This window comes from Pristis pectinata, chromosome 23 (genome assembly GCF_009764475.1).
Source record: "Pristis pectinata isolate sPriPec2 chromosome 23, sPriPec2.1.pri, whole genome shotgun sequence".
Lineage (NCBI taxonomy): Eukaryota > Metazoa > Chordata > Chondrichthyes > Rhinopristiformes > Pristidae > Pristis > Pristis pectinata.
Window position 1 is genome coordinate 11184981 of NC_067427.1, and position 27969 is coordinate 11212949.

General features: G+C 38.6%; 1 protein-coding gene across 1 annotated transcript in view; it reads left to right on the plus strand.

Moving 5' to 3' along the window:
- The window catches only part of med27 (mediator complex subunit 27), a 226707-nt gene that overhangs the window by 189562 nt on the left and 9176 nt on the right, over positions 1-27969 (plus strand). Inside the window, exons 5-6 of the mRNA XM_052037116.1 lie at positions 9878-9985; positions 26758-26799. Coding sequence (XP_051893076.1) covers positions 9878-9985; positions 26758-26799 — 150 coding nt within the window. The remainder of the gene's footprint in view (positions 1-9877; positions 9986-26757; positions 26800-27969) is intronic.

A 27969-nucleotide genomic window follows, 5' to 3' on the forward strand; every position in this document is an offset into this window, starting at 1 on the left:
TTTTCGATAGGATGTGTATCCTTGGATGTTTAGCTCCCAGCTGTGATCTTCTTTCAACCACGACTCTGCAATGCCCACAATGTCATACCTGCCAATTTCTAACTGGGCTCTGTATATCTTATTTCATATACTGTGTACATTGAAATATAACACCTTCAGTCCTGTATTCACCACTCTTCTTAAATTTGCCAGAAGTTAAATTCTTATCCCTTTCGAAATTTTCTGTCTTCTTTAATCTAGAGAGACTTCAGTACCTTTCCTGCACTCTTCTTCCCTTTTACTTCATCCATACTTTTCTAATATGTTGAACCCACTCCCCTACTATTTTGTTTAAAGCTCTATCTGCAGCCCTAGTTATGCGATTCACCAGGACCCTGATCCCAGCATCATTCAGGTGGAGCCTGTCCCATCGGAACAGCTCCCTCCTTCCCCAATACTGGTGCCAATGTCCCATGAATTCAAACCCACCTCTCCCACACCAATGTTTGAGCCACACATTTAACTCTCTGATCTTATTGACCCTGTGCCAATTTGCACGTGGCTCAGGTAGCAATCTGGAGATTATTACCTTTTTGGTTCTGCTTTCTAATTTAGTCCCTAGCTGTGCAAATTCCTTCAGCAGAACCTCTTTCTTTTTATCTAACTAGATAAGTTAGTTTTATTTGTTTTATTTAAGTTGATGTGTTTTAATTAATCTTTTTAATGTTTTAATGATTGTTAATTATTTACAGTCATTGTCGTAGTTGTTTAATGTCTCTAAATGAAGGAGATATTTAAAAAGTTATTAAAACTGCTTCACAGATTTGACAAAAGCAAAAACTCCGTCCCTAGTTTTGTTTTCTGTCAATGTCTATGAGTCTGTTTTGGGGACAGAACCTTAACGCTATGCTGACTGAAGTCTAGTGGCTGCTAAGAACTCATCATCCAACTCCTAGGTGCAAAGGGACAGCAAGATTGATCCTCCTCGTTCTGTCCAGATAAGTGCAGGCAGACAAGGATTGCAGGTGGTGAGCTGAGTCCAGTAAGATTTGGCTCATTACCCTTCCTTGTTGGTCTTTCTGCAGATATTTATAAATAAATATAAAAATTCCTTTTAACCTCAGTATATTGGTTGTAACAGTCAGGAGAATCTGGTCTGGAATCTCTAAGTCTCCATAATAGAATTATTTTCTCCATGAGGCCCAATGTGATTAATTATTCTGATAAACAGACAAAAGAAAATTCTGTGTTTTATATTCTAATTAATTTTGTTTTATGTGTTCACCGTTTGAAAATCCCAGCTCACTGTATCTTAACTTCATCTATTGGTCTCATTAATAACCATTGCTGTTTAATTGCTGCTAAAGTTCCTAGGGCACAGAGCCAAGCATTCAGTTCTAACTTCTCTTTTCCCATGAAAAAAGATATAGCCTTCTTGCCAAAAATAATGTTTTTCAAGAGATTTTCTTTTACTCCTTATGGAACTTAAGTGATCTTTGGTACATGCATTGGATTCGTATGTAGTCAGCAAGCTGACATCATTGTCTCCAACTGGAAAATGTGCAAAAAAAAAGTAGAACATTTTATAATTCTGCTTTCTTCTTGCCTTTCTTAGTCTCCCATCAAAAGAATGTTTGTTGCACTTTAGATTTCTTCTGTTTGATACAAACAGGCCCATGCTACATATGGCATGGAGAATGCCTTTGTTAGGTAAGCAGTGAGACCAAGGGTTGAACAGTGATCTCTTATCACCATACCTGGGATTCTTGGATACATTGCTCAATACCACATTTTTAAAAAAAGGGAGATGAATGAGCTCTTTATCAAACAGAGACAACAGACTGCTGGAATCATGGTGTACAGCAAATGGCCTGCAGCCACATCTGGTCAGTGGGGTGGGCCTGTCCAGTCCGCCCTCATCCTAGCTTCTGCTCCAACTGGCCTCTTACTAGCTGCCTTTGCTGTAGGCTTGCCAGCAAACCCTGGGTATTCCTCAGGACGTCCTCATCTCCTTAAAAGAAGCAGCCCATGACTTGATGATGGGAAGCATGCTGGAGGAGCACTGTGGAGACTGTTGCATAATTCACAGCTCTTACCTCCACTGTCCACCAGGTCCATGGGACCCACCCAACACAATGATCTGCCTTTCTAGGACCAATGCACTATTCTGTGGGTGTGGGTCTTTCACTGCAAGACAGATAAGGCCCTACTGGAAAAAGGTCTGTCACATGCAGTGAACTTGGGTCCAGTATTCTTGGGTACAGCTCTGTATAACACTTATGGACACAAGACTGGCAAAGTAGAAAGGAGCACAGGAAATTGGAAAAGTGAAGAAGCAAGGAGGGAGCAATGTGCACTGAGTAGAGCACCCAAAAAATACAATGAGGGAGCAGTGAGAACAACAACATTTGTGTCTTTAAACATGATTAAGAATATCAATATCTGCTTAAAACAAATTGTGTTTCTTAGATGTAATTTAACGTCAAGCAGAGAGAAAGTCCAGGAAATTAATGATAGAAAATAAGGATAAAGTAGAAGAATTAAACAGGTAATTTGCATTGGTCTTCACTGTAGGTGATACAAGTAAGATCCCAGAAATAACTAAATTAGAAGGTATGGAGGGTCTCAGGAAAATTGCATTCATTAGGGCAATGATATTGAGTAAATTGTTGGAGCTGTGGGCTGACAAGACTCTGGGTCCTGAAGATTTCATTCTAGGGTCTTAAAAGAAGTGGATGTTGATGCATTAGTTTGATTTTCCAAAATTCCCTACATTCAGGAAGGATTCTATTCAACTGGAAAATAGCAAATATAATTCCTTCTATTCAAAAAGAGAAACAGAAAGCAGGAAACTATAGGCCAGTTAGCTTATTAACTGTCCTAGGAAAAATATTAGAAGCTATGATTGAAGTTGCATAGCAGGGCTCTTCAAAAAATTCAAGGTAATCAGGAAAAGTCCACATGGTTTTGTGAAAGGGAAATCATGTTTTACCAATTTATTGGATTTCTTTGAAGAAGTAACATTTGCTGTACATACAGGGAACTAATGGATGTACTAATTATCCAAACGGGTTTTGATAAGGTACTGCATCAAAGGTTACGATGGAAATAAGAAACTCAAGATCTAAGAGAGAACATATAGGCACGAATGGAAGATTGGCGGCCTTATAGGAAACAGGGAGTGTGCATAGGGACACAAGAGACTGTTGTTGCTGGGGTCTGGAGCAGAAAAATAAACAAACAACTGGAAGAACTCAGCAGGTCAACAGCATCTGTGGATGCAAAGGGATGGTCATCGTTCCCAGTTGAGTTTGAATAGTAAATAGTCAGCCGTCGGGACTTAGAGTGTAGAGGGAAGGTAGCCAGGGGTTGGTGGAAATGGATAAGCACACCAGGGAGTCATAGAGAGAGTGATCCCTGTGGAAGGTGGGTGGGGGGTGAGGGGAAGGTGTGGCTTCTAGCGAGATCCTGTTGGAGTTGGCGCAAGTGACGAAGGATGATATGCTGGATGCAGAGGCCAATAGGGTGAAAGGTGAGGACCAAGGGAACTCTGTTCTATTTGGGGAGAGGAGGAGTGAGAGTAGACATATGGGAAATGGAGAAGTGCTTGTGAGTGTGTACATAAATGGATAATTTTCTGGTTGACAATATGTGACAAGTGGTGTGTGGTGGGGCCTCAACATTTTACACTGACTTAGATGAAGTGGTGGAAGGTTTGCATGCTAAATTTGCTTATGGCACAAAAGTAAGTAGGAAAGTAGGTTGTGAAGAGGATGTCAGCTGGGTAAGATGAGGTATAGATAGGTTAAGTAAGAGTGCAAAAGTCTGCCAAACGGAGTATAATGTGGGAAACTAAAATTGTTCATTTTGGCAGGAAAGGTATAAAAGAAATATAATATCTAAATGGTGAGAGATTGGATGAATCTGGATGTCCTAATGCATGATTTCCAAAAGGTTAGTATGTAGGTATAGCAAGAAATTAGGAAAGCTAACAGAATTAAATTGTCCGTTGCAAGAGGAATTTAATTCAAAAGTAGGGCAATACAGGGAATTGGTGAGACCACACCTGGAGTACTTTTTCAGTATCAGTTTACTTACTCAAGGAAGAATTGAAATGCATTGGAAATAGTTTAATGAAGGTTTATGAGACTCATACCTGGAATGATATGGTTAAGCTGGCTAGCCTTGTATCTCAGAAGTTTAGATGAGTAAAACATACAGATGCAGAGGGGTCTCAATAGGGTGGATGTGGAAAAGATGTTGTGGGAAAATCTAGAACTATTATTACCATTTACTATTCCTGTCATTGTTACAATTTAATAATAAGCAATTGTCCATTCAAGGGAGAGGAGCCAAAATATTTTCTCTCAGAGTAACAAAAGTCTTTGGAACCCTTTGCCTGAAAAGGTGGTCAAAGCAGAATCTTTGAATGTTGTTAAGGCAGAAATAAACAGATTCCTGATCAGCAAGGGGATGAAAGGTTACTTGGGTAGGTGTGAGTGCAGAATTGAGGTTATAATCAGATCAACCAAGATCTTATTAAATGTGGAGCTAGGCCAAGTGGCCTACTTCTGCTCTTAGGTCGAATAGTAAATTTGGCCCACCCCATGTAAAGGTTTGTACTCCACTGTGCTTGATTGATTATTTAACTGTTTACTGTTCAAACAATACGTGCAGCAGACAATGAAGTATATTTTCTATTCCTTTAGAAAATAGTTAGCAGTACCTAACGAAGGTGCAAAAATACTGTGAATCAGTTGCATTTCTAATACTATGATTGATTCCACATATTTCATCTATCGTTGCATCACTCAGTGATGTCTGTGTCATCTCGTACACTATTACATACACAGAGTTTTGTGCACAAGTTTGCACCATTTACCCATATTTTGGTTCTTGTCTCAGGACAGAAATATTTGCCAGAACAACAGAATTCATTGGTCCTCTGAATGGTACAATAGGATCTTAAACATTCAGATCATCAGAAAAGGTAGACTGTTACTAATGTTTTCCAAAGAATGACAGTTTCAGCAACATGGCATTTCTCAACCACTGTACAAGACAGCAGTATTGGGCTGGAAAAATCCACCCTGCAGACCACTAGTTTTGTGAATATTTCCGAGTCCTTGTATTTAATTGCAGTTGGTCAGTGCCCAGATGGACAGAGTAGCTTGTTAATGGCTGAACAAGCCACCTTTCAACTGCTCACTCACTAAAGAAGCCAGTCCCTCACCATGCTGGTGGGAGTCGTCTCCCCTAGACTAATACCAGCAGGCAGCCTCTTCCATTCAGCAATGCAGCTCCACTGAGATTTTTGGCACTTCCAAATACCTGAATGGAACAGGCCACTAACTGTATGAGACCCTGTGAATTTGTTGTACATACCAAATACTTGATGAACATACCAACTATTAGGGCAAAGGGATTTTGTGCAAACAATTCAGTGTTGCCGTTTAGATTCACCAGAATGATACCTGAGTTAAAAGGATTAAATTAGGAGGGCAGATTATATATACTTGGTTTGTATATTCTTAAATTTAAGACGATACGGGTGTTCCCAAACCAGAAACCATGGATGAACCAGGAGATCCACTCCCTACTGAAGGAGAGGACTGCAGCATTTCAATCAGGTGACCCTGACCTTTACAAGAAATTGAGATATGACCTCCATAAAGCTATCAGAGATGCCAAGAGACAATACCAGTTCAAAATAAAGTCCCAGACCAGCTATCAACTGTGGCAGGGCTTACATGCTATAATGGGCTACAAAATGAAGTAGGGCAGCATAGTCTACAACAGCGCATCCCTTCCTGATGAGCTTAACGCATTCTATGCATATTTTGAACAGAAGGGGATTGGTTTGTCACCACCCACCCTGACAGCCTCCAGTGCAACTGAACCCATGGTCACCATCAAGGATGTAAGATCAGTCTACCGGAGGGTGAACCTGAGGAAAGCATCTGGCCTGGATGGTGTCGCTGGCCATGTCCTCTGATATTATACTGATCAGCTGGCGGGGTATTTGTAGACATATTTAACCTCTCCCTGCTTCAATCTGAGGTTCCCACCTGTTTTAAGAAGACCACTATCATCCCAGTGCCTAAGAAAAACAAGGTAACATGCCTTAATGACTACCAACTGGTGGCTCTGACATCCATCAGCATGAAGTGCTTCAAGAAGCTGGTCATGGCATGCATTACCTCCAGCCTCCTGGGAAAACCTCGACCCACTGCAATTTGCCTATCGCCGAAACAGGCCTACAGTGGACGCCATCTCCCTAGCCCTGCACTCATCTCTGGAGCATCTAGACAGTAAAGACTCCTACGTTAGACTATTGTTTATTGACTACAGCTCCGCCTTCGATACTGTAATTCCAAGCAAACTCATCACCAAACTCCAAGACCTGGGACTCAACACCTCCCTCTGCAACTGGATCCTTGACTTTCTGACCAATGGACTGCAATCAGTGAGGATGGGCAGCAACATGTCCAGCACGATTATTCTCAACACTGGTGCCCCACAAGGCTGCATCCTCAGCCCTCTACTCTACTTCCTATATGCTCATGACTGCGTGGCCAGATTCAGCTCTAAGTCCATCTACAAGTTTGCAGACGATACCACCGTAGTGGACCATATCTCAAATAACGATGAGTCAGAGTACAGGAAGGAGATAGAGAACTTAATGACATGGTGTTATGACAACAACCTTTCCCTCAATGTCAACAAAACAAAAGAGCTGCTCATTGACTTCAGGAAAGGCCCCAGTGTATATGCACCTGTCTACGTCAATGGCGCTGAGGTCGAGCGGGTCGAGAGCTTCAAGTTCCTAGGAGTGAACATCACCAATAGCCTGTCCTGGTCCAACAACGTAGATGCCGCAGCCAAGAAAGCTCACCAGTGCCTCTACTTCCTCAGGAAGCTAAACACATTTGGCATGTCCCCTTTGACACTCACCAACTTTTATCGATGCACCATAGAAAGCATCCTATCTGGATGCATCACGGCTTGATATGGCAACTGCTCTGCCTGGGACCACAAGAAACTGCAGAGAGTTGTGGACACAGCCCAGCACATCACAGAAACCAGTCTCACCTCCATGGACTCTGTTCATACCTCTCGCTGCCTTGGTGAAGCAGCCAGCATAATCAAAGACCCCACCCACCTGGATCATTCTGTCTTCTCCCCTCTCCCATCAGACAGAAGATATAGGAGCCTGAGGGCACATACCACCAGACTTAAGGACAGCTTCTATCCCACTGTTATAAGACTATTGAACAGTTCTCTTTTTTGATGAGACGGACTCTTAACCTCACAATCTACCTTGTTATGACCTTGCACCTTATTGTCTACCTGCACTGCACTTCCTCTGTAGCTGTGACACTTTACTCTGTATTCTGTTATTGTTTTTACCCTGTACTACCTCAGTGCACTGTGTAGTGAATAGATCTGTGCGAACGGTGTGCAAGACAAGTTTTTCACTGTACCTCGGTACAAGTGACAATACCAATACCAATTTAGAAGGTTGAGGAATGATCTGATAGGAGGATTTAAGAGGATAAATACAAAGAAACTATTTCCAGGAATAATTTATAATGAACATTGCAGTGAGGGATCTAGTTAGTGAAAATGTTGATTTTTGAGGGTAGGAATCATGCATCGTATTGTTACTATGAAGTATTGAACCACACCCAGATGGTTCATTTGTTTGCACCTGTGATTCTACTGCAGTCACATCAACAAAGAAAAGACTGGAGGGGCTGAGAACTTATTCCAGAATCAAGAGTAATAGGGAGAAGGAAAATGATGTAATGACCTAGAATTATTTCTCATGCAATGCATTTTTCTACACTTCTGAAATGTGCATTGTGTTGTCTTACTTTATTCCTCTATTGTGTGATAAAATTGAAAATTATTTTAGTTTAATGTACTGGCATTCCCAGGGGAGCATGCATACAAATCTAAGGTAAATGTTGTGACTTTCCACGTGCAACATGCACTATCAATTAATAAAATTAGATGTTGACAGCCTTACTTCTAAGTTCATTTCTGTAACAGTAATAACTGATTAAATACGTTGATTAATTGTTAACAGTTGTAAGAATATTGGCTGCATTAACTCACAGTAGAAAGATTCACAGAACTCTATAATTATCATAGCCTCCGGCTGTGCGACCTGGTGTATTGAGTAACTTTCTGAAGTGTTCTTTGGGATTAAAAGCTCATTATAGCCTGCAGCCACATTTCACACAGCTAATGCACAGAGCTAAATGTAATATAGTACATGTTAGATGGGTTTGACAGGTTTCTAAAAGTTTTCCCTGCAGTTGACGCAGCTGATTACTAATAATGTCCTTTTTTTATTACTGTATTTCTGCTAGTAGAAACTATTATTCTTCTCAATATTTCAGAACTGTAGGTAATGTGAAATCCATCACCAAATTCCACAGCTTTGGTCATGCAGACAAATAATTGCTCTTGCCGTTCACACACAGTGAGTTGCTGATTTTAACCAAGTCATTTTATAGAGGGGGCTAAATTGAGACCAGTGCTTCCCTGGAGGCAGGAAGTGAAAGGCTGGTGATTTGAGAATATCTTGATTCCTCAGTTTTTGAAAACAATCACAGACTTAAATAGAGCACCGTCATTTATCTTTTTAAAACATAGCTTGGAATTGCATGGGGTATTCAGTACAGGCCAATCAGCCCAAGCAGTTTCCTTGTGCTTATATTCCACTTACATTTTCTGCCTCTTGGTGTATCTTTTTTTATATTACTTTTTTCCAATCTCTTCCCCCCACCCACCCCGCCCCCCACTTCCCGTGTATTCATTGAATTTTGAAATCCTTTTGAAAGAAGCATTTACTTGCTTCAATTACATTTTAACTATTCTCTAAATAATACAAATCCTCCTTCCCTCCTTAATGGAAATAAGGTGGTGCTGCTGCCTTGCTTCTCCAGTGACTCTGGTTTGATCATCTCCTCTGGTGCTGTCTGTGTGAAATTTCCAAGTTCTCCTTGTGACTTCTTAGGTTCCCCCAGATGCTCCAGTTTCCTCCCACATTCTAAAGATATGCTGTTTGGTTACTCTAAATTATCCCTAAAATGTAAATGGGTGGCAGGAGAATCAGGGTAGAGTTGTGAGAGCATAGGTTATGGGAAAGAAGTTAGTGAATGGGATTGTTCTGAGAACTGGCATAGGCACATTGGTTAAATAGCCCCCTTAATGATCTTGTATTTGTGGGTAAGCTTTGGATTTTCAAGAACTCAGAATATTTTGATCATATGCCCCCTGTTAAATCGATTCGTAATTTTAAAGGCCTTTATCAGGTCACTGCGGTCTTTTCACTTTTTTAAAAGAAAGCGTTCAATCACTCTCCAATTTTTCAGCCTTGAAAATCTCTGCACTTTCTCCAGCCTTTCTGTGTTCATTTTATAATGCAAATCTATGCCCTGTACTCCAGGTTGGGCCTGATCAGAGTCCTACATGACACTAGCATACCTGAATTGCTTTTGATCTATATGCTCCGGGAGATAAATCTCTGTGCTTTGTTAGTATTTTCAATTGTTTTACTTTCCTATGATGCCACTTTTACATATTTATTTATTCTGTATTTCTAGACCACGTGTTCATAACCTTAAAGTAGTTTCAGTTTTGGCAGAATGAACAGATTAGTGTAAGTTCCTATGCCACCCATTGAGAGTGCTTTTTATAAGTGGAATACCATAAGGTAGAGAAAATGGTTGTTGCATATGAATGATTAAGAGAAAATTGCACCTTATGACTGAACACCCTAATGTTTTGTCAAGATAGAATGATCACTACCTAGCAAGTTTCTGTATCTGGAAAAAAATTCACACCTCCCTAATAATTGATTTTGGTTCCTAATTGTTTGTTACAGGTTACACTTGGAAAGGTATTAAAGGCAATTGTTGTAATGAGGAGTCTATTCATTGATCGAACAATCGTTAAGGCTTACAATGAAAACGTCTACACAGAAGATGGGAAGGTAAGGACATTTGAGCCATTAACTTAGTTTATGATAAAAATCAGGATGTGCATCATTTATCACAACAACTTATCTACATATTTCTATAGATGAGCATTATATTAGAAACTGGAGAAATTTACAGAAGTATATTACTACTTTCGTTGTCTTCTGAGACTGAATTGCAGAAGTGACATTCCTAACAATGGTACAGCTTTCATTGTGCTTATGGAGAAAAGATTTAATACTACATATATATATATATTATTTATTTGCTAGAAAATTCAATGGTAAAATTTCAAAACCCCAGTGGGGTTTTGAGGCCAGCATGCCAATAATAGTTGATAAGTTAAAAGCTAAGTAGTGTACATTCGTAGTGCTGATTGAAACTGTAGAGAGGCATCATTAATCATTATTGAGGAGTCATTGAGCACTGTTGCAACAAATATGGTACCTAAATTTAAAAGGGTGAAAAATCTGATCCATGCTTGTGAACAACAATGGACTACCGTCAATGATAGGTAAAATAATAGGAGTGTTTCTGAGCATTAGATTGAAAGATTCCATACATAGAATTACAATGGCTCACTGCTGAGATGCACACAAATCTCATTTTATGCAGTTTTAACAATGTGAATGTATTGAAGGGTAAATCTGGATCCAAGTTGTGAATCTGTACCATAGAAGGGCCTTTTTGCAACATCATATCCTTCATGATGCCCAGGACAAGCTATGCCCATAAAATAGTGGCTGATTCAATACTAAACTTGTTTGAATAAACTAACAGTCAGCAAAGCTGTGCTCACAAATTTGCAAGATATTAAAGATGTTCTTTTTTTTAAAAAGTGCTTTAAAATATCCCTGAAATTAAGGAACCAAAACAATTTAAAATCAATTAACCTATAAAAAAAAGGTATAAAAATTATTAACTGTCTAAAAATAAATGAAAAAATTTAAAAATACTTCTAATTGATTTTCATCCAAGTAAACATAATTAATTAAAATAAATTGCAGCTTGCTTTTTTTCTCACTGTTTTCCCTTGCAGTTGTGTGGTCATGTTCTAATGCTTGGTCTCCTGGATCCTTGGCCAGGTCTCAACTAGGCTGGGGAATTTTGCTAGCTCATGCTTTGCCGCTGGCCTCTGGAGAGTGAATCCCAGCAGTTCTGCATGGAACTGCCAGCAATTCCCAGCAAACTCTGGCCCAATATATTGCTATACATGAGTTGTAATCTTAAATGACCAGGTTTGCCTGCCTATCCTCATCTCCTAGTGGTTCTCTATTCCCATTGTTCTCTGATAAGGAATGTACAAGAAACCTATTTTCCAACTGACTTTGATGTGCAGAAATCGTATTCTTATTGTTAGAAAACCCAATTTCGGTCTTAACATGTCTAGATTATTGGCCCCACTGGAAGCAATAATGGTCTATAAAAGTTGTTCCATTCCATTTGTATGCAGTATCCCTACTGAATGTCACTGACCTCTTGCTTGCAAGGGCTTTCCACCAGTCAAAGCATATTATCTTTTTTTTCTTTTTACTAAATCTTTCTATCTCATACAAATATTGAATTATTACCCTACCTATCAATAAGCCCTTGTGGCTTTCTTTGGTCTCAGAACTATATGCCTTCCTCCTGGAGCACCTGGGGGAAACTCGCGTGGTCACAGGGTGAATGTACAAACTCCACACAGACAGACAGGTCAGGATTGAACCTGGGTCTCCAGCACTGAAAGGCAGCAGCTCTACAAGCTGCACCACTGTGCTGGCAGTGCTCCACTTTCCTCCAACGTCTTATAGATGTGCCACTTGGTGGATTAATTGATCACAGTAAATTGCCCCAAGTGTGTAGGTGAATGTATGTGGTAGTGGTAGGTAAGTGTGAGGTGTGTAGGGGGAATTGATGGGAGTGCAGAGAAAATAAAATAGGATAGTGTAAATGGGTTGTGGTTGGTATGGGCTTGGCAGGTCAAAAGGTCTGTTTCCGTGCTCTATGATTCTGATTCTATTCTAGTATTCATTACAAATTTAAACAATACTACTTTTACCCATATTTCCAAATTATTAGTTTCCATTGACCAGAAGAAATTCCAGAACAGAACCTTGGCTATCCATTTCTGAACATTCTTTATATTTACGTAGCTCACATTCTGTTTGCATTTTTCTAACTCCGTTTTTATTCCGGTTTACTATTCTCCGGTACTTTTGTCAGTGGTCCCTCGAAAAGTCACATGCTTCACTTCCATTGTGCTTTCTTCATCCAACGTGTCTGCACCTCCTCAAAGGTGGCAGAAGTTCCTATAAAGGACTTGATTTTAAATTTTCAGAGGATGTTTGCAAAGCTCCATCTGGAAGATTTCCAGTTAAACTGAAAGCTTTGGGAATCCATTGCAGAACTCAGCTAAAAAGTTTTGTTTTTAAGAAAGAAATAGAGAGCAATTATGAAAAAGGTGAGTGGAATCTCACAAGAATTGTTGCTTGGAGTTAATTCTTAGAAGACATTAAAAAAAGAAAGCATTTCTAAAAGATTTCTAAGAGAGTTTGATTTAGTTTTGTAGTGAAAGCTAGTGCTGACACTGAAATATTGCAAATTGAGAGAATATGTAAGTTCTCCATGCCCTTGTGTTGTGCGTTTTTTGTCTTTGTGTTATTCAGTACTGCAAAGCAATTGTAATCTATTGATCACAGCAAATGGTTGAAGGGTATCCCAGGACTATTTGTTCATTGACATATCAGCTTATTCACTCTCTTTGATGTATTAAATATGACACATTCTATATCCTTTCATATCAGAGTGCATCTTTGCAACTCTGGTATTTGAATCATTGATTCCTAGCTGCCTGGTTGCAAATTTGAGCTTTCATGTTTCATGCTGCACCTGGGCCCAACTCCTGTCAAGTTGCATCTTCTGTTACATGGACCAATAAGTGGATCATTTTGAAAATTAAATGTTTCCCTCAGCCCTCACTGCAAAAAGATAAATAAATATAGTTTAGTTGTTCATCCATATCATAGTCACTAATTTTAAAGCCTTAGAAACCAGATACAAAACAACTAATCCTTTGCTATTATCAAATTCCATATAAACATTGAGTGTTAGCTTTCCACAGTGATCTTCTTTGCTGCTTCTGTGCTTTGTATCAAATAATTCCAGGTGCTACGAACCATGTTGCATACATACATATTGCAAGATAGTTTGATTCAATAGTAATCTTGTTTAAATCTTGACACATTTAATGTACAAGCAATATTGAACAGAGAAATAATAGTGTTATCACTCTTCCATGGGTAGAGATGTCATTACTTTCATTCTTATCTCACTCTCTTCTCAAACTGTGGAGCAAAGATTATGATCTTTTTAAATTTAATTAATTCAAACCCATTCTTACAACTTCGATTCATTATCGTGTGATGAGAGTTGTTTCTTCCGGCAGCTTCTCATTATTCTAGTCTGTTAAACACTTAATGTTCGTAATTGTAAGCTACACTCTTGGCTGGAGGATATGACCTCTACAAGCTACAAGTCAAAAAGAAACAAAAATCTTAAACATACAAGGTTAAATCAATATGCATTTTTGAAAGAATCTGCTTTTTATACTATCCATTAAAAATATTTCAGTTCACATGCAAGGGAACTAGCGTGCAATGTCAGCATTGCCACAGTATTCGTGCACCTTGATTGACATTATGGAAAATAAGGTAGCTGTTCCTCTACTGAAACCCGAAGAGAAATGGGGAAGACAGTTAACAAAGGATTGGCGGCATCTAACTATGAAAGTAAAAATGGATTAAATATACAGCTGAATAAGAATATATAAAGATTCTTATGTTATTTAAACTTGAGCATAGATCACATTTTGTGATATCTGATAAATAATAAAGAATAATTCATTCAAATGTAGTAGCAGGCAAAATACTAAATCTTGATTGTTAATTACTTTTTTTTCCTTTGGGGAAAAGTAAGGATCACGACCTTATAGTTCTGCAGAATATATTTTTTTCTTTTTTGAAGCATTGCCTGATTGTTGTTTAACACCACTGAAGATGTGCATGAGCCATGATGTGAGTTTCAGCTCAAATCACTAGGGTTGTGTTTGTGCCAAGACATTGTTAATTACACAGTAACAGGGGTAAGGAAGCACCTCCCAAAGTGGCAGAGAGAGAAGAATTCGTTCAAAGCAAAGGTTCAAAGATGCTGAAATCTGTCTCCTGGGTCATTTCTGATCCCCGATCCTCCTGACTTCAAAGTGAGATATGTTTAGAGGGGGGGTTGCTGAACCTGGGTTCATTAATCAGTGCTGACATGAGCCCTGTTTGATATTAGATACAGGGAACAGTTTGATTTGTTCTATCCTTTTGAAATCATTCTGATGACCTTCAGAAACCTTCGTTACTTGGGTTGCCAGGAAGAAAAACCTACAGCAAAATAGCTTGGATTTAATTTAGATGCAGAAAGTGCCTGAAATTGTGGTTTCAGTGATTGAAGGTGCATAAATGAGCAATAATGTACAAGTGAAAGTGCATTATTTATTTTGTTGGCTTTTGATCTATTGCTTGAAGATGTGAGAGCAGTGCAACAGGATTACATGGTCAGGAGAAACTCTGGCTCAAAAGCATTATACCAGGTCCAGTAGATCAAATTTCAACATTTTTTATGTGCTGTACAAATCTATGACTAATTTATAATGGAGTTGTTTTGTAATGGTTTAATCAGTACAGTATTGTTTCTTCAATCTGCCTGTTTTTCTTCCTCAATAATTGTCATTCAAGGTGAGTAAGTATTGTGGCAATACTGTCACAGTCATAACAGTGAAAATAACTTTTGTTTAATTATGTTCCTGTAAGGCATCCTGGGACAAAACAGAAAATGTCTCAACAGATCAGACAGGATATGCAGAGAAAAACACAGGCTTAATGTTTCAAGTCAATAACCTTGTCGTTAGAACTAAAAAGTTATTGACCTGAAGCATTAGCTCCTGACCTGTGTCTTCAACATTTTCTGTTTTATTTCAGATTTCTAGCATCTGCAGTAGTTTACTGTTAAGCATTTTGGGAAGCTTTATTGCATTCAAGGTGATATGTAAATTCAAGTGCTGTTGTATATGTTTCCTGTGTTCTTTTCACTGTTACTTCTTTTGATTATAACTGACAACATGTTTTGTGCATTTTAAGCTCATGAGAAAAATGTGCAAATTATGGAAAATTGAATATTTTGCCAAAAACACAGAAGCTCTTCCTTTGAAACATTGCAGACAGCATTGTAAATCATTCTAAATAATCAAGCTAGTCATCTTTTGCTCGTGCTGTGATGTACATTAATGAGAGTATATCTTTGGTTTAAGTGATCATAGGCTTACAAGGGTAAAAAAAAAATCAGCTTGACTTATTTTGATTCTCCTCCATTATGAAAACTTCTTCTGAAGGCTGGATTCTCAGCTAACAAAGTAAAGGAAGAACCAGAGACCTGCAGGTACCTGACAAGCTTTTATCAGCATGAATTGTCATCTTCAAAAACAAAGGAGGCATTCTTGCACCAAGGCAGGACCAATTTATCCAGTGTGTAACCGGGCAGGAAAGTTCTGGATATGATTCTGCCATAATAAGTATTGCTGATTAGGGACCTTGTATTGTTATTAGTGATTATAATCTGTTACTGGGGGTGAAGGATCAGCCTAGTAAAAACTGAACAAATTTCCAGACTCCAAACAATATTCTAAGTACTTCTCAGTTTGTGCATAATTGCCCTCATTCCATGAGAGGAAGCAAGAACAAAACACAATGAAAGGATCTTGCATTGCTAGGATATATATCAGTCTTTGGTGGTAGCCTCTGCTTTTTCATTCTTTGGTTATAAGTCATTGATATCAATCCTTAAACCAAGGTTCACTGCTACTTATTTGCTTCCCTTCAGCTTCACAATCTTTTGAACACTTCCTCCAAAATCAAGAGATTTTCTTCTTCTGTGCTCATGGCAGTCAACAGATTATCTTGGTTACACAAGCATTATCCACTCCTTGCAGGACTTTATCTGTAGTGGCCCTGACAATCTTGGGGGAAAATACTTGACTTCATAGTGTAAACTTCTGCGTTAGTAAATGTCTTTATGAATGTTGATGGTCTTTGCCAAAATTCAGTTATGTGTAATCATTGAAAAGTTCTGCTTTTGTGAATACCTTCCAACCTAACTCTTAACTTTACAACTCTTGCTAAGAAGGTTGTGGACATGGTACATTGTTAACAGCTTGATTTAGTGTGACTTTGTAGTCTCCACAACCTCACTGTTTTGTCTGCTCAGGTACAGCCACTACTGCTGAGCCTACTCTAGTCAATTTTTAAAGGCATACAATTTCATTCCAGCTTACCCAATTTAATCTGAACCTGACTTTAGAACATATGGGGTTGGTCTGAGTTTGCAATAGTCAAGCTTTATATCTGGTTTGATGCAAAAGTATGCATTGTACATTGTTATATTAAACAAATAACAACACCAGTGGAAGCCATTTGGCCAGTGGATACATGCAAGGGAGCAACTCCATTAGTCCCATTCCCCTTTTCCTTATTTCCCTGTACCCCTGCCAACTCTTTTTGCCACTTACCTACACTCAAGATCATTTAAAGTAGCCAATTAACCTACCAGCATGTCTTTGGGATATACGAGGAAACTGGAGCACCTGGAAGAAACCTGCGTGATCATAGAGAGAACATACAGACTTCATACAGGCAGCACCCAAGGTCAGGATCAAATCTGGGTCAATGGAGCTGTGAGGCAACAGTACTAACTGCTGCATCACTGGTTTATGCCAGTACAGGAGACTCCCACTTTATGGCCATTCAGGTAACGGAAATCCACCCTTCTAGAATTCACAAATCACTACCCAAAAATTTGAGATACAGAATAAAATATGCTCTGACAGAATTTATGTGAAAAGAAAGTAAATAAATAAACATACAATTTATTTTTTGCAACATGCACTTCTTGATGCACGCACAGATGATGCAGCTTTGCTTTACAGAAAATCGTGATGTGGACCATTTTCTAGGAACACAACCCTCATTCCCCCATAACACGAAATCGCCTGTATAGCTTTCTATAAGCATGTTGCATTGTTAACAACAATGTACTGAGGTGCAACTTTGAAGTGTTATCATTGAAAGCATTCATGCAATCTAATTTAAGTTTCTTCATCCAATCCTTCCCATTGAAATTGACCTTGCTTTTATCGTTTTCCACTATGTTGGGTAGCCACAATTGCTGTAAATGTGGCACATTGTGTTCTTCATTTGCTCTCGTCTGTAATAATCTCTCCAAGGTAGGTTTTCAGTGTGACTATGTTTTTTGTCAGCTGAACTAACTTGAGTATTGTTAGTGAGTCTACAGCAGTATTAATTTGCACGTTGTTGCACTGGTTGCTAATCAACACTTTCACTCAGACGTCTGTTTGTTTGCTGCTTGTGACACCAATCCTGTACAAACCCAGTTCCTTATTGTCTGAATGAACTTCAAAATGATGAAGTCCTTTCTGTGGTTGTTTTGAATTGCAATTGAAACTGTATTTGTTACTTTTCTTTGACTGGGACCTGTGGCTATTGCAATGGGACCTTTAATTTGGCAACAGAAACACTAGGCTCTTCTAAACTGACAATATTGTGATGAGTGATAAACCATTGCAACAATAACAATAAACTGAATTGGTCACACCTGTATGCTTCAGACTTGGTTTTGTATTCTGAGACTTTGCAACATTTGTCTGACCAGACTGCAATACACCAGTCTCTTGTGGTGGACAAAATTTTCCAGCATTTTTGATGCCATATCCATTGATACAGACATTTTGCATATTAGATTGTGTGTTATGAACAGCTTTGAATTTGTTCTTGCAGCAGTCAACAGCTGACCTAAAAAGACACAAAAACTACAATGTAAGGATAAGTTCTTTAACCAAACGATGTATTTACTAATGATGGCACCCTGATTCTGGCTGCTGGTCCGAAAGTTACAGCTTTCAGCTGTTTCTAGCATCTTCAGATTAAAATATTCTTCCAGTTTCTATTCTTTCATGAGATTTGTCAGTATGCCTTTTGCTTCTGGCCCAATCTCCGTCAGGAGTATTCCTTTTCTTACATTTCTCACCTGATTTTGGGCTCTCACGATAACACCTCTTTCAACCTCTAGAATATTATTTGATCTTAAGAACATTTCTATTCAATCAATATATAAGCTGAATGATTTTGAGCATATCATACACATTGAGACACCTGATATAAGCGGGGCAGCCGTGTGGTCTCACTACAGTGTGACAAGGAAATGCTGCATGAGATAGTCCACTGATAAATCAGTGCCACTATTATTTTGTCATAGTGGCTTTCTGTGGTGAGTACCTCTGTAATACATGTGGAGGCCTTGGACAAATGCAGAGAGTTGAAAACACAGCCCAGTCTATCATGCAAACCAGCCTCCCTTCCATTGACTCTGTCTACACTTCCCACTGCCTCGGGAAAGCAGTCAACATAATCAAAGACCTGTCCCACCCCAATCATTCTCTCTTCTCTCCCCTTCAATCTGGCAGAAGATATAATGGCTTGACAACTTGAAAGTATGACCCTTGCACCTTATTTGCTTACCTGCACTGCACTTTCTATGTATAACACTATATTCTACATTCTGTTATTGTTTCTCTTTTTGTACTCCCTCAATGGGGTATCTGGATGGCATGCAAAATAAAGCTTTTCACTGTATCTCAGTACATGTGACAATAATAAACCAATTACCAATTAATAATCAAATTCCACATTAGTGATCACAATAAAACACTGTACACCTAAAACTTGCCAAGTGGGAGTAAACAATATCCTTCAAATGTGCCAAAGAAAACTACCATCTTCATCCATTCAAATTTGCCAGGGCCCCATTTCCCACTTTCCCTTTAAACTTACCAGGGCCCCATTTCCTGCACTCCCTTTAACTTCAACGGTATCATTAGCATGTACTACTATGTAACTTTTTTTTTAAAAAGTATGTTGGGTTATTAATAGGAGTCATATTAAGTGGTCTGGAAAATCTGCTAGTCAGGCACTACCAAAGTCCCAGGGTGTTGGATTATCAGTTTAACTGTATAGTCAGAGTTAGTGCCCTTCTTTACTAGGCAACACATTTTAACTGTTTACATAGTAACACGACAAGCCAGCAGATTGAAAGTTCCAGATTGTCTGGGAAATTATTACATTGCTTCAAAGCAGCCACACCATAAAACTGCTCTGTCCATTATGATGGCAATAGGAACATGTAGACACATACATAGTGATAAAACAGCTTCAAATAGAACACCTTGATTAGCATAAGTTCACTCGTAAAAGAAACCAATTTGGCCCACTGGTCTTTGATACTAAGGTTCATTTTTCAGGTCAACTAGTGGTAGCTTGAGGAACAGCAATGAGACTGCAGTCGTATGCTGTGTTACCCTAGTACAGCAGTATCTTATGATACACTAGGTCACCAGAATGCCAACTAATTCTCTGCATGATTAGTACATTCGATTCCTTCAAAGATGTTATAAATCACGGACACATTATGGGCAGCCTGTTTGTACTATGAGAATGAAACATTTTTGAAAACATTGCAAATCAATATCAAAGAGCAAGTGCTCTCTGCATTAGAGTAGTCAGTATTTAACTACTCTCTTAAATTAAGCTGCTTGCGGTGGGAAATTGAGCAATCTAAATAGCTGAACGCTGCAGTATTATTTATAGTGCAGTGAACTCTAATAAAATCAAATTGAGGAAAATTAGAAGTGCTTGTTGAAACACGGGGGAATGGTTGTGAGAGAAGCTGGATTAGGAGGAAGCCCATCACTGCATTTACTGGTCATCTTTGTTGTAATGATAAAGTTGCAGTTTCTATAATTTCATAGAATCAGAAACGGGCCCTTTCAACCCACCTCATCCAAGCCCATCATGATATCTATGTCATTAATTCCATTTGCCTGCCTTAGACCAATAGTCCACTACACCTTTCCTATCCAAGTAGCTGTCCAAATGCCCTTTAAACGCTGTAATTGACAGATTGTATTTGTCTATTTAGGACAAGTCACAGATATTGAGGAGAGGGTGGGCAACCCAGCACAAACTGCAAGCGGTGGCAGTCCTTGTGGGAATTAATGTTGTTAAGAAGGAGCAATCAGAAATGCTTAATGGCACATGAAAGCAGATTGACTGGAAATCGAAATGGATTGGCTGGACTGTTAAATCCTTAGAAGAGGGAGAGCATTCATAAAAGGAATCACAATGATAATGAGTGGATGGCTATGAATGTTAATTAAACATATCAAAAGAGGTACCAAAAATACAAAGTACATTAAAGATGCAGTGTAATTTTACAAGTTTCTAACAATATTGTAACAAGAAATGAGTCATTAGAGGTAATTAAGAATTCCAAAACAGATTAATGAAATTAAAAACGATGAAGTCACAGAATGGTTGCAGCGTGGAAGGAGGCTATTCAGCCTTTCAAGTGTATACTGGCTCTATGCAAGAACAATCTAGCTAGTCCCACTCCAAAGCCCTGTAATTCATCCCTTTCAGATACTTGCCCAATATGAATGCTACAACTAGATCATCTGCCCTTACCACCCCAGCAGTGCATTCCACACTCTGACTGCTCTCTGTTATTTTTTAAAAATCCTCAGCTCATTTTTGCCTCATATACCCATCATCTTAACTCAATATCACCCAAGTTCTTAACCCCTCCTCAAACTGAAACATCCACTTACACCTTTTACCTCCAGAAATGCTGCTTGATCCGCTGAGTTCTTCCAGCATTTTGTTTTTTATTGAAGACAGAGATAAGGCAATTTTTTCTCTTCACGGGTCGTGAGTCTGGGGAACTTACCTAGAGAGACATCCAGCACGGAAGCAAGTCTTGGCCCAGTGAGTACGTGCCGACCATTAACCACGCATTTACACTCATCCTACATTAATCCTATTTTTTTTATTCTCACCACATCCTCTATAGCTGCCCCCAGATTCTGTCAATGAGCTGCACACAATGAGCAATTTACGGCATCCAATCAACCTACCAACCTGCAAGTCTTTGGGATGTGGGATGTAACCAGAGCACCCAGAGGAAACTCACACAGCCACAGGGAGAATGTGCAAACACAGACAGCACCTGAGGTCAGGATTGAACCCAGATCTCTGGCACTGTGAGGCAGTGGCTCTGCTAGCTGTGCTACCATGCTGCCTTTCCTCAAAGGGTGGTGGAAACAGAGTCTTTGAATATTTTAAGGCAGAAGTAGGTAGATTATAGATATCAAGTGGGTGAAAGGTTACCACTGGTAGACAAGGATGTGGAACTGAGGTTACAGTCAAATCAGCCATGATTTTAAATGGTGTGGCAGGTTTGAAGGGCCACATGGCCTACTCCTGTCCCTATTATGTCCATTTGTACTCTGGTCAAGTAGTGCAAGTATCATTGGGGGAACATCAAGGAAACTACAATCAAAAAAGTGCAAGTAGATGTTTCAACTCCACCCAGAATGTTGACTTGCACCATCTGCCTCCACAGATGCTGCTTGACCCGCTGAGTTCTTCCAGCATTCTGTCTTTTATTCCAGATTCCAGCATCTGCAGTCTATTTTTTCCCTCATCTCTGTTTTAAGTGGGTGACCTCCACAAGAGGAAACATCCTCTCCACATTGACCCTGTCATGCCCCCTCTGGATCTTGTATATTTCAATCAAGTCACCTCTCACTCTTTTAAACTCAGATCTTTTCTCAAAAGAAAACCCATCTGAACTACTTCCAGCACAATAACATCTTTTCTTAAATAAGGAAACCAATACTATATTCAGTACCCTAGGTGTGGTCTCACCAATGCTTACATAACTTCCCTAATTTTGCATTCCATTCCCACAGCAATAAACAACAACATTTTAATTGCTCTCTCTACCTGTATGCTAAATAAACTTTTGCAAATTGTGCAATGGGATACACAGATCTTTCTGTATTTCAGAGCATTATCTAAATAGTGAGAGGATGTAATGATATGATTTTTCTTGTCAAAATAGATGTTTGCACATTTTCCAACATTATATTCCATTTGCCAGTTGTTTGTCTAATCACTTGACCTACCTATATTCCATTGTAGCCTCTTTATGGCCTCTTCACAATTTATATACACAGCAGCAGATTTGGAACTGTACTTTTGTTGTCTTTATCGAGGTCATTTATATAAATAGTATGAAGTTGACGCCTCATCACCAATCCTTGGGACACGTCACCCATTATACTTGCCCAAATAGAAAAAGACCTCTGTATGTCTTCTACCAGTCTTCTATCTATGCCAATATGTCACCACCTACACTGTGAGCATTTATTTCCTGCAACTTATCAAATGACTTCTGGAAATTAAATATAATACATCCATCAGTTCCCCCTTATCTACAGCACATATTTCTTCAAAGAACTCAAATAAATTGGTCAAAGGTTATTTCTTTTTCACAATACCATGTTGACTTTGCCTGATTACCTTGAATTTTTCTAAGTGCCTTGCTATAGCTATAACATGTCTTGCATTTTCCCCATAACAGTCATTAAGCTAACAGGCTTGTAGTTTCCTGCTTTCTCTTCCTCCCTTTTTTTATTTTACGGTCAAAGGGAACCTTCCCCAAATATAGGGAATTTTGGAAGACTAAAACAGCACAGCTATTATTTCACCATCCACTTCTTTAAAGACCCTTGTCAGCCCACAGCTCTAACAATTTACTCAGTATCAATTTCCTATTGATTATAATTTTCCTCCCTTCCTTCCAGTTCCTGTTAAACAGCTATTTCTAGGATGTTGCTTAAATATGCTATAGTGAAAACTGATGCAAAATACTATTTAATTCATCTGCCATCTATTCGTTTTCTATTATCAATTCTCATTTCACTTTCTATAGGACAAATGTTCACTTTCTTTAGGAAACTAAAACTTTCTTAGGAAAGTCCTGATCCGAAACGTTGACTGCCTGCTTTTCTCCACGGATGCTGCCTGGTCTGTTGAGTTCCTCCAGCATTATGGTGTTTTTCATCTACATAGATTCCAGCATCTGCAGTCCTTTGTTTCTCCTGTTCACTTTCTTAACTCTTTTTAAGTAACTACAGAAACTCTTTCTGTCTACTTGTACATTTCTAGCTAGCTTGTCTCATTCACTAATTTTTCTATACCTATTAATCTTTAACTCACTCCTTGCTATTTTTATTCCCATTTTCTGATGGGTTGTTGATCATCAGCATGGTTCGGTGGGCCAAAGGGCCTGCTTGTCTGCTCTGATTCTGACTCTGTCTGCCACCTTTTATATGTTTTTTTGCTCCCAGAACCATCAAAATGGGATAAATTACAGGTTTTGTTTACTACTATCAGTTGCTCTCCAATTTCTGCATCTGAAAGGGGAAATTAGAAATGCTTGCAAACACTGATTATGCATTGCAATTCAATATGCCTCACTAGAAGTGGGGCAAAGAGATCATTTAAAAAGGAATTGGGTAAATATTGCAAGGAAGATATGAAAGAGCACAGGGAAAGAAGCAGGTAAATTGACGTGTGGGCAGCTCCACATGGCAAAGCAGCACAGGCAAAATGAGTTAAATTTGTTGAATACACTGAAGTAGGAGAAGCAGTGGTGATCAAGGAGAGCAAAAGATTGGTTGAAGAATTTAGACTGTCAATCCGTAAGGAGACAACTATGAAAGTACTTGCACATGAGTTGAATTGTGTGGCTTCTTAACATTTAGAATAGTAAAAGTGAATCAGGCAGATGTTCCAACTTTTCTAACTTTTAATCTTCAGATATTGTAATGGTAATTTAAAAAATATAATGTTACTAGATCTTTAGACATAACGCAAGGTGTCAGGCTTATACTGGGGTTCTGTGTTGCACTGTCAGACCACAGTAGAAAACGTGTGTATAGTTTTGGTTGAAGGCAAGATTAAATGTATGTATGAGTGAAAGGGCTAAATCCAATCGTGAAGGAAATGAAGCAAGAAGAAAAGTTAGAGAAGTATGTTCTTTACGACCTGAAAAGAGAGAAGTTTTATACAAACTTGGTAACCACCAAGTTTGTATAAAATATTGAATAGCAGATGAGGCATTCCTTTTGTATACTTTTAAAAGTAAATTTACATCTTTTTTTCGTAAAAGACTGGTAAATGTTTAAAATTATTTGTCAGATAGAGTCATTGGTTCAAAGAAAAGAGTCAATGTTTGGTTGGATGTTGCACTTCGAAGTTAAATTGCTGAAGAAGGTGATCTTTAATGGTGTGAATGTCAGTTCTCATCCAGACTTTGTATTCTTAAATTTCATTTGCACCTAACTTCTGGCATGTAGGGTCATTAACTTAACTGTTACATAGAAACAATCTTATTTGGAGATGCTAAGCATCTATCTTCATTGCATAGTCATAAGTGTCGGAGTCTGGTGGGCCTCAATCAATGCAAAGAACCTTTATCATTCTCTGCACGAACTTAGTAAAAATGTTCATGAAATTTACACATAGAAAATTCCAGTTTGGTTACAATTTCCTTGTGCAAATTCGGATTTAAGTTGTGTGGAAGAGGAGGGTTCAGAATCTCATAATAGGTCAATCTAACTTTTGTACTGATGAGCTGGAAAAGTATCCATTTAGCAAGGAGTAGGAATTATAGGTGATCAACACTTCTTGCGTTGCAATTTTCCCCACACAACTAGAACTTGTGTGAATTACTTGGTGCTGGGACTGGGATGGTGTAGGGAAATGGAAGCAGTAGTAAATTATTTTCAGTTTTGCCTGATCATGTTTGCTTGCCTGTGACCTAATCTCATTTTCCAGCAGATTCCTGCAAGAGACTCTTCATGTCTGATTTTTGAGCCCAGCCCGGGTGACGGGCCAGAGTCCAACAGACTGCACCTTAATTTCCATTTGCCCCATTCCAAGAACAGCAATTCATCTTCAGTCGACTCAAATGACTTAAACAAAGCTTAGTTTGCATAAAGATAATTATAGGTGAAATTAACATGTTTATACAACACTCTAGATAGAAAAAAAACTGATCTTTCCCTAGGGAAGATTTATTCTCACATTTGAATAAGAACTATGATTTAAAAATCTTAATATGAAGAATGCTAATTGTAGTACCCAGGGTGGAATGTAAACCCAGGATAAATTTGTTAAAGCCAATTGGCCTGAAAAAGTGTCTTTCTGGAACAAATTCAGTTGCACTGAACAACATGTCTAGTGAATAAGCAGCTTTCACCGAATATATTTCCCACATTAGCTAGCATTTGTCAGGGTATGTAAACTGTTCATTTGAAATGCTGCTTTAACAAGTTATACTGCTGTTAGAAATATTTCAATGATGCCGTAGACATACTGCGATGCAAGACTTCTTTAGTGAACTTGATTACTCATAGATGATTGGAAAACAAATTTCTCTCCACTAGAGGACCATGTCAGCATTTTCCCAAAATGAGTACATTGCAAATGTGTTAATGTTATCTGTGTGGCATGTATGATGGTTCTTTTATTTAGTTTCTTCACCAGCTATTTTTACATTCCTTCGTGGGATGTGGACATCACTGGCTGGCTGGAATTTATTGTCCATCTGTAATTGCCTTTGAGAAGATGACTGTGAGCCACTTCCTTGAACTGATGCAGTCATCAGAATGAAGACCTTCCCACCATGTTGCTCATTTGAGAGTTCCACAATTCAGATTGGTGACAACAAAGAAAGGATGATGCCTTTTCTAATTAGTATCATATGTAATGTGGAGGGAACATGCAGCTGGTGGCTTTCCACATGCTTGCTGCCCTGGTCCATCTGGGTGATAGAGCGTGTGGGAAATGTATTTTGTAAATGGTACGTTCTGCAGTCACAATGCATTGGTGGTGGAGGAAGAGGAATCTTTCGTATGGGATATAGGGCGCCAATCAAGCAACGTTCTTTTGTCCTAGATGTTACATGTATAATGCCCTAATCTGGTTATTAGTTTACTTGAAATGAAATAAATGAGACTAGATGGTGTGGTCTGTAAGAGTCTGGTGGTTTCATCTGTGGATCACAATTCAAAATCAGCCAAGATGAATTGTATGGCTGTAGGTGTACCCCTTGTGAAATGGGATGGGATTTATCCATCCTATTCCCAACAGAAATAATCCTAAAACCCATAGAACCACAATTTGTCACTAATTAGTATTACATTGGGAATATTTACTTAGTATTTTTGCAGTATTATTTCTAGCAAAGAAAAAAAAATTAAGAAAGGAATGTTTTTTCATAACCTTTGCACATCAACAAGCTACAGGATTCCCAGTTTACATACAGCACTGATGTATGAGTATGAAGGCATGTGATGTTCTTCAGCTCTTATCTCCAAGGAGCAGTCACAATCTCACCATTATTCCATAAGTGAATTAATCAGGCTCCTCGAGTGAAATGAACAAGTCCTAGTTTTGTTTGAAAGCAGGTGATACTGAATTCTGTTGGGAATTGGATTGAACTTGACTGGTCTAGTTCCAAACAAGACTCGGCAGCTGTTAGTCCAAACTTCCGTCTGTAATCTTGTTGGATTGAAATCCATGGTCCCCAGCGACAAATTGGTAGATATCAAACCTGCCATGACGTGCATGTTTATTGTTCAATTGTTTCCAGATTTACTACTACTTTCTTTTCAAAAGTGGTCTTCCAAGCAAATGGAATATTTCCTAATTTAATTCAGAAGTTATCTTGTTTATGTTTAATGATCCACAGTCTTTATAAATCTAATTGTCTCATTTTACAGCTGGACATTTGGTCCAAGTCTAATTACCAAGTCTTTCAGAAGGTGAGTGTCCTATTATTATTATCTTTAAATTTTGCAAATCGATTTTGCCCCCATTCATATGAATGCCAATTTCAACCAGACTTTTACAATGAGGCAAATGTCCAATTGTTCCACTGGGATGAAGTCAAAGATGTGTAATTCAAGTAATTTTTTTCATCATACAATCAAAAAAAGGGAAAAAGATTTTAATCGTCTGCTTAATATCATTGACACCAAGAAGTAGAGACTGAAATTCCTCCAACCAACTGTCATTGAGCCCAGTTTATCAATAGGTACTGAATTTCCATTGTACTTTCATGTTAAATGACTTAAGTCTGCTAAACCGAAGTAGCTGAATAGTTAATTTATTGTATCATGGTTGCTAGTTAAGAATAACTGTAGAATATGATTGTGAAGGTGCCTGATGTTTACATGAGATTATTAATGTTCCAAGTCAGTGTGTAGAATGCTGCTTGTTCTTGGCTTTGAGTCATTACCTTCACAAGAAAAGCACAGACAAATGTATCCATTGCTGAAGTGAGGCACGTAAATGACAAAGGAGAAATGATTTAGTTTTACAAAGCCCTTCAAACCAGGATATACACAAGCCAATATTTTGTGGTCAACTTAAATGAACGTCACTCACTGTTCATTATACTTACCCTTGACCAAATACCTACTGGACACAGTTGTTGTGGTTAGAAATGCATTTAATTGTGGCTCAATACTAAGTAAACACAACAGGCAATTATATAAGTTGGGAAAGTAATGGGAGGTCTTCAGATGGTCTTCTTAAGGCTCCTGTTCTTAATCACCATATAATGACCTTCTGAAATTAAAACACAAAATTTCAGTGCCAGATTGTTCAGCAGTAATTATTATGCCATTAAAATCTGATGCACTGAAAGGGACAAACCTTAATCATTAAAATTATGGGCAAAAGTTAAGTACCTCATTTTCTTGAGTGGAATGAAAACTAGATCTGGCTCACCACCTGCAGTCTTTGCCCGTTCAAACTTATCTTGAAGAGAACTGATTTGAGTAAAGGCTGTAGTGGGTCCTTGGGAGCATGTTGGGCTCAGCTGGTCTATTTTTAAGGCCCTGTTGCCTCTACCCATCCCCAAAATATATTGACACCCTTGAAAGGTTACAAAGCTAGGGGTGAAGTTCTGCATCCTGTCATAATGTGTG